Source organism: Lineus longissimus, chromosome 15 (genome assembly GCF_910592395.1).
Source record: "Lineus longissimus chromosome 15, tnLinLong1.2, whole genome shotgun sequence".
Classification (NCBI taxonomy): domain Eukaryota; kingdom Metazoa; phylum Nemertea; class Pilidiophora; order Heteronemertea; family Lineidae; genus Lineus; species Lineus longissimus.
In genome coordinates, this window is record NC_088322.1 from 12,152,174 (window position 1) to 12,164,512 (window position 12,339).

At 44.7% G+C, this 12,339-nt stretch overlaps 1 protein-coding gene across 1 annotated transcript; it reads left to right on the plus strand.

The window, feature by feature from the left end:
- Positions 1 to 572: 572 nt before the first annotated feature.
- Positions 573 to 6,939, plus strand: LOC135499501 (zinc finger CCCH domain-containing protein 15-like). Its single transcript, XM_064790281.1, has 11 exons — positions 573 to 753; positions 1,257 to 1,355; positions 1,627 to 1,723; positions 1,832 to 2,067; positions 2,426 to 2,528; positions 2,795 to 2,871; positions 3,169 to 3,237; positions 4,528 to 4,605; positions 4,855 to 4,956; positions 5,226 to 5,337; positions 5,522 to 6,939. Exons 1-11 carry the CDS (start codon positions 676 to 678, stop codon positions 5,722 to 5,724), a joined length of 1,254 nt encoding a protein of 417 aa, XP_064646351.1. The 5' UTR covers positions 573 to 675; the 3' UTR covers positions 5,725 to 6,939.
- Positions 6,940 to 12,339: the final 5,400 nt, after the last annotated feature.

The window sequence follows — 12,339 nt, forward strand, 5'->3', positions numbered from 1 at the left end:
AAACCTGCAAACATTCGAAACAGAATACAATTTCCAACTTAATTGATAGCATGGATATCAAACTTGATTCGGTCGGGTCACTTAATGGGCAATGGGGGGTCCATAAGAGAGACAATGTTCCATTGTCGTCATGTTTTATAGGTGACAGATATGACCATTAAGATGCCAACCTCGTACCAAGATTTTTGCATTTAATCGTTTTATTTGTTGTTTATTCACATGTGGGTCAACTAACGATTCAACGCAGTGCGTACGTATACCATCTAAACCACGGGAGAAATGAAGTGATATCAGCTGAACTATTATCCATACCATAGCGATCTGATTCGGTGACAGAAAATTACAGCGATGTCCATTGATTAATCGTCCAACCGTACGAATTCCCGCTATTTGTGGCAGTCCATATGGAGATCCAATCAGGATGACGCAATGGACTGCCCTGGGAGTCTAATTAATACCCAAGTCCACACGTGCGCATTTCGTATTTCCCGCGAACTAATAGTGGCGTCATCTGTTATCAAGTAGAAGAACTCCGACACTCCTCCGACATCTCCCGATGTGTATATCGAGGATATAACGAATCGCCACTTTGCTACATACGGTCGAATAAAGTATTATATTATCCCTTTATTTACCAATTATTTCTGTTTTTGGAAGTTGAAGACATAAATCAAGATGCCACCGAAGGGTGCCGCGAAGAAAGATGGTCCGAGCAAGAAGACCGAGATGAAGAAAAAGGAGAAAATTATTGAGGTATGGAATGGATTGGTATGGTTGTGAAATTTTCCATGCTTTGAACAGGACATGCATGTATCTCCCATGTACATCATGTACATGCCTAGCTGCATGCAGTGCACTGCAATAACTGCATGCACTGTCAAGATCACTCACTGCAGTGTATACACAGAAGAATGGATTCTCCTTACCTTTTCTTCTTTATTTCGCTGGCGGAGCGGCCATATTGGTACTGGTAGTGGTAGGCCTAAACCTTTGGCTACGCACCTGATTATGCTTTGCTTAGCCATTTGCTGGCTCTGTTAGCTGATTGGTCAGTAATGCCCAAACTGTACCACTACCATCGGCATATCCGGAACCGAAGTTCTTAATTCTAGTATTTCTGGCTGTGTGAGTGCAATGTAAGTGATCTGGTAACAGCAACAGTGTTTTTCACACCTCTCACCTGACCAAGTTGTTCATTCTCCTTGCCCTCAATAAAAGTCCAAAAGAAAATGCCTCCAGGTCTTTTTTTTTTACAGGACAAGACATTTGGCTTGAAAAACAAAAAAGGAGCAAAGCAGCAGAAATATATTACTATGGTAGACAAGCAAGTTAAAGATGGTGGTGTGAAGAAAAAGGTTTGTATTTCATCTTTTCTCCGGAATGAGACTGCTGCCATTAGAAACTGATCGTTTGTGAGTTGTATGATATAAAGTAGAATGGGGTATTTGTAGCCCCTGCCTATGATGTTGATTGATATCCCCATCAAACAATGCAGGGGCTACAAATACCCCATGCTACCTATACCAACAAATACAGGCTGCTTAAAAACTAAAATTAAAATACTAAATTGAAATTACAAATACCACACGTTGATGGCATCTAAAGGATGATAACTGTATTTTGCAGACGACTGAACCTGACAGAAATGCGCTGAAAGAACAGAAGAAGAAGGAACAGGAGGAGTTGAACAAACTGTTCAGGCCTGTCCAATCGGTCGGTAAAGGTGAGATATATCACAAAATATTTCTATCTATACATTTATTTCTTTGTGAAATCCGAAAAAAAAAAACGTCAGCGAAATTTTTCAGAATTTACATCCCTCTTGATCCAGGTGCTGACCCCAAGTCCGTCGTGTGTGCTTTCTTCAAACTCGGCCAATGTAAGAAGGGTGAGAAGTGTAAGTTCTCTCACGACTTGACGCTCGATAAGAAGGCGGAGAAACGAAGCATGTATATCGATATGCGGGAGGATGAGGATAATATGGACAACTGGGACGAGGCAAAATTGGAAGAAGTTGTCAATAAAAAACACGGCGAAACTAATAAGAAGATGCCAACCACAACTATTGTAAGTCTTCTCAAAGTGGCTTTTTGGTTGGAAGTGAGTTAATGGAGCCTCACAGCCTGTGGTTAATACTGCTGCACACCACACAGTAGGCCAGGGTTCGATCCCAGGGAGAACCCGGTCATTGTACTTGTGGATAGACTGGTGTGAGTTAAATACAACCAGATGTACATGTATGTCACAAAAAAAGTCAACTGAGTTCATTCTTACTGAGCATCATTGAAAACCAGTGCAGTCAGGTTCATGTAGATACATTTATGCCCACGATGCTGTGTTTGGATGGGATTATGCAATACCTCTGGGCACATTCATTAATTGTCCGGCATACTTGGTACTAAATGGTTATTCGGACTTTTTCCAGATATGCAAATTTTTTCTCGATGCTGTTGAGGGGAATAAATACGGATGGTTTTGGCAGTGTCCCAATGGAGCAAAATGTCACTACAAACATGCACTACCACCAGGTAAGGTTGCAATCTGTAATCATAATATGTATACTTTCACCCATGGCCATGCTGTTAGCAGGATGTCCAATTCAGGACTGATACTGGTGCCGTTGAAAAGTTCTAGAGACACTGATTTTGGCAGACAGTTCAACTACTGAAGGACATCTCTTTATTAAGGGCACCCTTTGGACTGTCTGCTGTCCTTAACTGACAGGTTTTACTGTAATCGAATTTGAAAGCTGTGTAAATTGAGTCATGTAGTTATTCATGTCCTTTCCATCCAGGTTTTGTGTTGAAGAAGGACCAAAAGAAGGAGGATAAGGCAGACCAGGTGTCTTTAGAAGAACTCATAGAAAGAGAGGTAGGCCACAAGTTGGATATTGTTTATGACATTCATCACAAATTTTATGCTGTTGTACAGTTAGTACTGGTGTATACCATGAAGCAACTCCCCGTCATTGCCGTTGGAAGAAACTATGTCACACTAGCATCAAAGTAATCGACAACTAATGAGATGAAACGAAGACGACAAAAGCAATCACGTAATTTTTAAAAAAACTAAAAAGGTATTACTTTCATACTATTTTGTGAATATTACGTGTAGGCTTTGAAGCAATTCAATTCAAACTCTTTGTAAACTCTCTGATTCACTTTTCAGCGAGCAGCACTTGGTGTGAATCTTACGAAAATTACACTTGAGACATTTGTCGAATGGAAAAAGAGAAAGGTAAGATCATCGATCACCATAGCCCTCCCTTGGTGGGCAAGGAGGATACCGCGGTGACGTCACGGCTTTTCCAAGATGGCGCTGCATATTGTAAACAAACTCGATCCACGGCCAAGGGAAAATCAAGTCATCAAAAAAGTTAGATTTTTCGCATCAAATCAGAGTTATTAGTACTTTTCTGCTATGAAATAAATCTTCAGACAATAAGCTATCATTTGAATAATGAAAAGTGCTGTTTTGATGGGGAAAAATAGGGTTTTTTAAACCAAATAGCCGGCACCGATCTTCCAAAATTAGCGATGGTTTCAAAACAGTCTCCCAGATATGGGGCAATCTCTTCATTATCATAATGGGATTTGGAGGCATGTTTACAGATTTTACAAGTTCGAGACCTGTAATACCTAAAACTCGCATAGATCCCCATAGATCCCCTCTATTTGTCGAGTTAGCGCCCCTGTAAGATCATGCATTTTCGGACACTAGAACGAAATCTTCCTGCGGATATCGCGGTTTCGGTGATGATTTAAGGAGAAATTGACTGTTCTTAGAGTTGTATGGGACAGAAATGAGTTCATACTTCATGAATACATGAATATATTATGATATGGGCGGGCTTCTAAGTCAAAACAATAACAAACTCAACTGCATCTCTACCGTGTATCGCGTAGTGCATTGCCTAGTGTATTTCGTAGTGTATTTTAGCGGAGACATTATTTCCCATTATTTCCGCACTTTGGCCACGCCAAACGTCTTTTTTATTCGTGGAAGTTAATCTGCTCTGTAAATTTTATTCTACACAGGAAGAATCCATACAAGGTATTGCAATATTTCATGTCTATTGGTGTTTTTGTGTACAGGAGCGCACCAGACAGTGAGACGTGGAGATGTGTTCAGTGCTGGTGCTGTCAGTAGACTGAATCTGATTGGCCATAGCGATCACTAATATGGGTCGGGATCACGTGATATGACGTCACCGCGGTATCCTCCTTGCTTGGTGGGCTTATATCGAGAAAATGCCTGCAAGATTTTTGAAGAAAATTTAATCTTGGCAGAAATGGTAACTCAAGAAGTACTTGTCAAGCTCTTTCTAACGAATGGTCAAGTCGATACATTTTTCAAACTTTTAAGATGTTCTTTGCCGCCAGACATTTGGAAGTTCAGAGATACCGGTTGTGGCCTTTAGTGATGGAAGACCATAATAGCATTCTTTTTCTGTAGAATGTCACATAATCATAATAACAAGTCTGATATTCTGTGATCTATTTAAAACAATTGATTTGTTATTTTCAGAGGAAAGAAAAGATTGATATAGCCAGCAAGGAAAAAGATAAAAAGAAAACCGACTTCAAGCAGGGCAGGATGCTCGGGGTAAGAATAGCTTAAACAGTGTGATCATTTAGTGAACAACCATTGATTTTGAGGACCAAAACTGGCCCATGTCATAAGTTTTAGGAACTTGTTTGAATTTACATGGGAGTGAACCAGGCAAATGTACCTTGCTTTTAAACAACCAAACAAGCCACTTACATGTAGTCGTCTGGCAACTCGTATTGGTGAATTTGAACTGTACGTGTATCTTTAAAGTGAGGATTTAAATCTAACTTTCTTCGAATTCAGATTAGCGGTCGTGAGATGTTTGAATTTAATCCTGAAACGGGTGGCGATGATGATGATGCGGACGATGTTCAGTATGAACGGGAGGATCAGGATGAGGAGGAGGTGAGTGAGAATGAATTGTGGCTCAGGGTGGGGATAACACCACCTCTGATGAGTTATGACAACAACTTTGCACCAACACTAGCCTCTCAAAGTGCTAGACATCTAAAAATCTTTCAGTAGAACTCAGATGAGATGCCCAACCAGTGCTGTAACCTGAGCATTGAAGATGGAACCCGGGACCCCATAACTGCTTGTCAGAGACCCAAGCGACTACACCACTGTGGCTCCTTATCAAGTTTGAATTAAAACCTTTCTTGTTTTTCTTTCAGTACGCTGAAGTGAAAGAAATCAATCTTGATGACCTGGCTTCAATGGCAAGTGAGGTGGATGGTACTGGTACTGCGAGGAAAGAGGATGAAAAAATAGTCAAAAATGGCGGAGGTAGGTCTTGACGGCATTGCGTACTTTTCTCACAGTCCGGAAAAAATATTTTCTGTTACTCTAAAATAAGTTCCCTTGGCAAGATGTTCTCCCCTTTCTTTGGTGCGAAGGTGTTTATTTTGCTCTTTGTCATAAGTTTCAGTCTCTCAAGATTTTAACATTCTGCTTTATTCTTTTCTTCCAGACGAATCGGCAAAATTAGACGTGGCTGCTGCACTACCACCCGATCCCGAGGCGAAGACAGCGGAAGCTATCTCGGCTGCAATGGCGGCTACGATAAACGGGGAAGTTATAGCGGGCGACGTGCCGATTGACGAAAATTTATTCGACGGGGAAGATTTGGATTTATTGGAAGAGGATTTAGACACTTTAGACTTGGACGATTAACCCTACATCAGAGGAAATAGTAGAATTTGATTCGGTTCGGACGTTTTAGTTCAACCTGTGCTCAGGTTACTTTCTCTCTACTGCAGAATCGGTTATTTTGGCGGATTTTAATTTGCATTTGGTCCTCCTGTGTTTTTGCAATTGTCTGTATTGAACAAGAAGTTTGCAATTGAAAATCCTACCGGTGTGTTTGCGGGGTTACGTTTTCTCCTGATCAATGTGCTCGGACAAAAATAAGTGATTCTGCAGCAAAGATGTCTTCTTCTTCTTCTGGTGAAGGAGCAAATGAGTATCGCTGTACTTTGGAAGTTCGTTGGCCAGTCTTTGCTGGTAAACAACACATACTATTATACTATTTTTGTTTTCCCCGAATCCTTTGAATTTGCCAAGTGTATGTAGTTATATTATTCTCCTTTTCGTTTGCTTGATTAACCTACTGTAAAATATCGTTTTGTTTCCTGAAAAGCTAAATTAAGCTGGCTTTTGGTATGACAATCATGCCATGGTGATGTTGGAATGTGATTTACTGATGTGCTATCTGTCGCAAAATGAGAAACTACTGACATAATTGGTGAATTACGTTGTGGAGCTCTGAAATTTGATCACGAAGAACTTGGGAAAAACTCCCCAGTTACTGTCTGCTTGGCTGCAAAGTGAAAATGGTTGTTCATGGATACAGGGTTGTTAATTTAGAGCATACGCAATGCCACATGCATTTGGACTTCACTACTTCTAGACGTGTCATTGTACATGTATGAGCATTTCAGATAAAACTAAGTCAGTGGGGGGGATATGAATGATAACTAGTTGATGCTTCTGCTGAAAACTTCACGTTCTTTTACATGAGGCATTTATGCACTGGACTGAAGTAAAGCATTTGCTGGTCTTTATTCATACATGTACCACCCAAGTAAAGGCTTAGTGTACATTTGTAAAGACATGATTATGTTATGAAATATGAATATTACAAAAATGTACATGTTGATCATGTTATGATTTGACCAGTCTTGTATCTGTTCATGAGCAGAGTGGTGCTTTGCAGGCTGTCCCCTGTTGAAAGTTTTGGCATGGTACTCCGGGACTGAAAATGTAATGGACTATGATCTGAAATGATCTGAAATCTTCCCAATATTGTACAAATATAAAATGATGCATCATGTACTAACTATATCCATGTATGGTGGTCTTACAAGTTATTGCCATGAATAAACATGTTATTCTTTGAAACCAGCCTTGCTTTTCCTTTTGATGTGGGACCGTCTTGGCAGGCCCGGTTAACCTAATCCGAACCCACTTGGGCAGAATGCAAATTACACGCCTAATTATTAGACAGGTTCTCGTGGCAGCTAATATACATGTACAGTGAGGAGAGTCCAGAGCATGGTTGTGACAACTTCTATATAGACACTCCCTACGGTTGTGACTTTGTCTTCGATGTTGTATCGCATTCTAGGCATGGAGAAAGGGATGTATAACCCAGCCATCTGCTGACAAACCCAGCCCTGCTACAACACAGAAAAAGGCATCTGCCAGTCGATCTCTTATTTTCATGTGCCTGTGATAGCAAACGCCTGTGGGGGACACAATGTCGGATAACTCCAGTGTTACCATTACAGATAGTCACAACCACTAAACACCGTACCTGCCAGCTCTCCCATCTCGCCAACACTGTGAGGGGGATAAGACAGTCACAACCAGACCGAATCGGATCTAGTTGCGTGGTGAGACTGATTGCATTGATAGATAGTCACAACCACACTAACCGGACCAGCCAACTCCACCATCTTGCCAATACGGTGGAGAACTAGACGGAATTGGACCTTGCAGTTCCATCATCGTGCCAACATGGTGTACTCCACGTACCGGACTGCTCCACAGTTTAGCCGAGATTATGTGAGTGATGTGTCAGCCACAACCAACCGTTCCGTGCTGTCATACCGTCTTGTCAACAAGGTGTGGGAAATGACGCGGCCACAACCAAAGCGAATGGGATGTGACTGCCCGACTATTTTTCCAAGATGGTGCGAGAGGGGGAGACAACCAAAACCGATACCAGATTGAACCTCTGACTGGGGCATCCATACCCCAACTCTCTGACCGTGTTGCCGACACAGTGATAAGATGCGACAGTCTTAACCAATCGTATTCGGACCCGGCGGCACAACTGTTTCGCCTAAACTGTGAGAGGAGACAACCACAACCCCAAACAAGGCGTCAAGGTGTCACTCATACAATTGGGTAGCAACGTTTCCGCTCTTTCTGACCGTGTAGACACTCAAGACAGATTAGGCAGGTACAACCACACCGAACCGGACCTGCCAGCTCCACCATCTTGGCAACAAGGTGAGAGACTTGAGACAGGCACAACCACACCGAACTCACAGTCGCATTGTCTTGCCAACTCAATGTGTTCAGAGATGAGGCAGTAACAGCCGGATTGACTCTGTCCTGGATGCTTCACCATTACGCCGAAACGGTAAGATCCGGGACCAGAGAAGTTCGGCCCTATCTCCACCATCTTGCCTCCACGGTGGTTCAGCAACGCCTCTATTCTACACTCCTGGCGTAGTGGAACGGCCTTGTCTTGTCGCCCGGTACATAGAGGAAGGACGATCAGGAGTCGACTCAGTTTTCGCTTACCGTGTAGACTACCCGGTGAGATAGATGATATCTGAACAACCAAACCTAATCGGACCTGCAAGGATTCCCCACCGCCTTGCCGTTGGGTTGACACGTCTCGACTCTTTCACTGAATTGTAAAGCCGAAACGGTAAGAGAGATGAGCGAGACAAGCGAGACAATTCTAATCAGACCTGCTAGTGTGCCCGACTGTCTTGTCACCATGGTGAGAGAGATGAGGCATGAGTCACAACCAGGCCGTTTGGGACCTGGCTGCTCCACCGTTTTGTCAATACGGGGGGGGGGGGCAGATAAGACCGTCACAAACACACCGAATCGGACCTGCCAGCTCCACCATCTCCGCTATCGTACGGAGAGAGATGAGTCCGTCACAACCATACCAATTCGGACCTGGCTGCCCCGCCGTCTTTTCAACACAGGGACAAAGATTAGAAAGTCACAGACACTCCAAATCGGACCTGCCAACTCCACCAACTTACCAACTCGGTGAGAGACTCGAGACAGGCACAACCATACCGAATCGGACCTTACAGTCGTATCGTCATGCCAACTCGATGCGATGAGAGATGAGACACGAGTACCAACCGGATGGATTCGGTCGTGGCTGCTTCGCCGTTTCCCCGAAATGGCAAAATTCGCGACAAGATTGGATAGGCCGTGGTATCTCCACCATCTTGCCATCGCGCTCGGCAGCCGCGATGGGCAGACACGTCTCAACTCTCTCAATGTGTTGCCAACAGGGTGAGAGAGATGAGCCAGCCACAACCTTACCCAATCGGACCTGCATGGCTGCCCCGCCATCCTGCCAACATAATGTGAGAGGTGAGACAATCATAAGCAGACTGATTTGGACATTGTGGCTGCACAGATTTGCCACACTCTGAGACAGATTAGACAGTCACAACCACACCGGGCCAGATCTGCCGGCTCCACCATCTCGCCAACACGGTGAGAGACTTGCGACGGGCACAACCACACAGAATCAAACCTTGCAGCCCCACCGTCTTGCCAACACAATGAGATCAGAGATGATACAGCACCAACGGGGTGGATACGGTGCTGGCTACTTCAGCATTGCGCCGAAATGGCAAGACCGCAACCAGGTCGGATCTGCTCAACATTCTTGCGGAGAGGGATGAGCCAATCACAACCATATACCAAATCAAACCTGGTTGCCCCACCGTCTTGCCAGTACAGTGAGAGAGATGAAGCTGTCACAACCAGTCTGAATCAAACCCTGGCATCTCGCCCGTGAGCCAAAGCGGACATGGCTGTCCTGCCAACACGGTGAGGGAGATGTGACTGACACAACCAAACCGAATCAGACCTGTCAGCTAATCCTTGTTGCCAAAAACTACATCATGCAACGCTGTCCTCACTATGATTGTGATCAAGTGTATAAGCATGGCAGAACTGTCCTCTGTATTGGCATTGCAGTAGTGTGACACCCTGTATGGTTGTGATTTAGGCTTCAGTTTGGTGCAGTTGTCCTCTTCAGGCTATGAGGCAACTATGGACATTGCAACACTGTCCTCACTTCGTTTTTGACATAGTATAGGTATCACAACCCGACTGAATCAGAGTTGGCGGCGCCCCCGTTTCGCCAATACGGTGAAAGAGGCAAGACAGCTGCAACCACACTTCGAATCGGGCCTGGCTCGGTGTGAGAGATCGAGACAATCACATCCATAACTAGTCGAGCCTGGCAGCTTCACCACCTTGCCAACATATAGTATTAGGGAAAGATATGACAACAAAAATAAGACATTGTGCGTGTACCTCACATGGTGAGGCATCCGCGTCTCAACTATCTAGCGTGTTGCTAACACAGTGAGAGAGATGAGACATCCACAACCATTCGAACGGGGCCGCTGATGGACTGTTTGGCTGTAACTTTGAGATGAAAAAGCCATAACCTCAGATTGGGTATGTCACTCTACCACGTCTCAACTCCTCCACGGTGTAGCCGACTCGGTGAGGGAGATGAGACAGTCACAACGAGACTGAATCGGACCTGGCATCTTCACCGTCTGTGAGTCTTGCCTACACAGTGAGAAATAAGACAGACATAACCAGAACGAATCGGGTAAGGGTGTTCCATCGTGTCGCCGAAAGAATTGAGAGCGATAAGACAGACATAACGAGACCGAATGTGACCTGACTGTCCCACCATCTTGCCAACAAGGGTGAAAGAGATGAGACAGTCACAACCGTAATGTTGCCATCATGCTGTGAGCGTTATAAGACAGTTACAACCAGACTGAATCGGGCTCATAGTGAGGCCGAAACTATGAGAGAGGCAAGCCAGCCACAGACAGAACGAATGGGACTGGCACCTCCACCGAGTTGCAACAACGGTAAGACAGCATGACTGTCTCAACTCTCTCACCGTGTTTGTGATATGGTAGAGCTGGCAAGTCCGGCTGAGTGTGGCTGTGACTATCTACAAATATGTCTCAACGCGTTGGCAACATGGTGGAACTGCCAGGTCCCATTCGGTCTGGCTGTGGCTGTCTTACCTCTCTCAAACTTTGGGCCACGCACGATGGACCACCAAGGCCCGCATTAATCTGGTTGTGACAGTCAGTGGATACCAGGCTCATTTGTGACTGTCTCAAATCTATTGGCAAGACTGTCGCCGGCCATTGGCATCCAGGTCCGATTCAATCTGGTTGTGGCTGTCTCACCTCTCTTACCCTGTCGGCTGCACAGGAGGAGCGATGAGACTTGGCTGCCCCACCCGGTGAATTACATACCCAAGATGGGTTTGTGGCTGTCTCATTACATAGTTTCGGCCAAACAGTTGAACAGCATGCCCCAATCGGTTTGGTTTTGGATGTTCCATCTCTCACCGAGTCGGCAACACAGAGAAAGGAGGTAAGACGTAGATGCCCCACCGTCTGAGGTACACGCTCAAGGTCAGGTTTTGGTTGTCTCATCTCATTCACCATGTCGGCAAGATGGTAGAGCTGCTGGGCTCGATTGGATATGCTGGGACTATCTCTCATGCCGTATCGACTGTGGAATGAGGGCCGATGTGGTTTGGTTGTGGCCGTCTCGCCCATTCGCGTACATGTTTGGTGAACGGTGGGACATTCAGGTCCGTCTCGGTCTTGTTGTGACTGTAGTTTCTCTCATCATGTTGAAAAGACGGTGGGGCTGCACGATCTAATTCGGTCTGGTTGTGCCTGTCTCATCCCACTCAGCATGGCGGCAAGACACCGTGTTGGAAATATGGCGGAGCTTTCATGTCCTATTTGGTATGGTTGTGACTGTCTCATCTCTCTCAACATATCAGCAAGTCGGTGGAGCAGCAGGCCCGATTCGTCCTGGTTGTCTTTTCTTTTTCACCGTGATGGCAAGATGGTGGCGAAACTAGGACAGATCTGGTCTGGTTGTGACTGTCTCGTCTATCTCAGCATGTTGGCAAGGCGTTGGAGCAGCAGGTCCGATTCATTCTGGTTGCGACTGTCTCTCATCTTAATCTGTGAGCATGTTGGCCAGACGGTGGAGACGCAGGCCTGATTATTTGTTCTGTTTGTGACTGTCTCAGCTCCCTCATCGTATTGGCACGATGATGGATATGGCAGGACCGATCCGGTCTGATTGAGACTTTCTCATCACCCTCACTGTAGAGCTGTCAGGTTTCATTTGACCAGTTTGTGACTCAAGACTAAACACTTTATCACAATCCTCAGAACACTTTTAAACTATGTCCATAGTTGCCTGAACCAAAGAACAACCTCATCATGATGATGAAGACAAAGTCACAACCAAAAAGAAGACAGAATAACTTTGTGATGCTAGTGAAAAATCACAGCTGATACAGTCAAGCCACCATGTCCTTACAGACATTAGGTCCATTATCTTGCTGATATGATACATCCTGCATTGGTCCGGGGGGGAGGGGAGATGAATTTTAACAGCAATGAGATAAACATATATTTTGGTGATTGATATTTTTAATTTTACATA

Bases quoted from the DNA above. Each gene is read 5' to 3' on its own strand.
- LOC135499501 (XM_064790281.1), top strand. From the start codon at position 676: ATGCCACCGAAGGGTGCCGCGAAGAAAGATGGTCCGAGCAAGAAGACC. The intron at 2,529-2,794 runs GTAAGGTTGCAA...CTTTCCATCCAG, and splicing joins CAAACATGCACTACCACCAG to GTTTTGTGTTGAAGAAGGAC. The intron at 2,872-3,168 runs GTAGGCCACAAG...TTCACTTTTCAG, and splicing joins AAGAACTCATAGAAAGAGAG to CGAGCAGCACTTGGTGTGAA.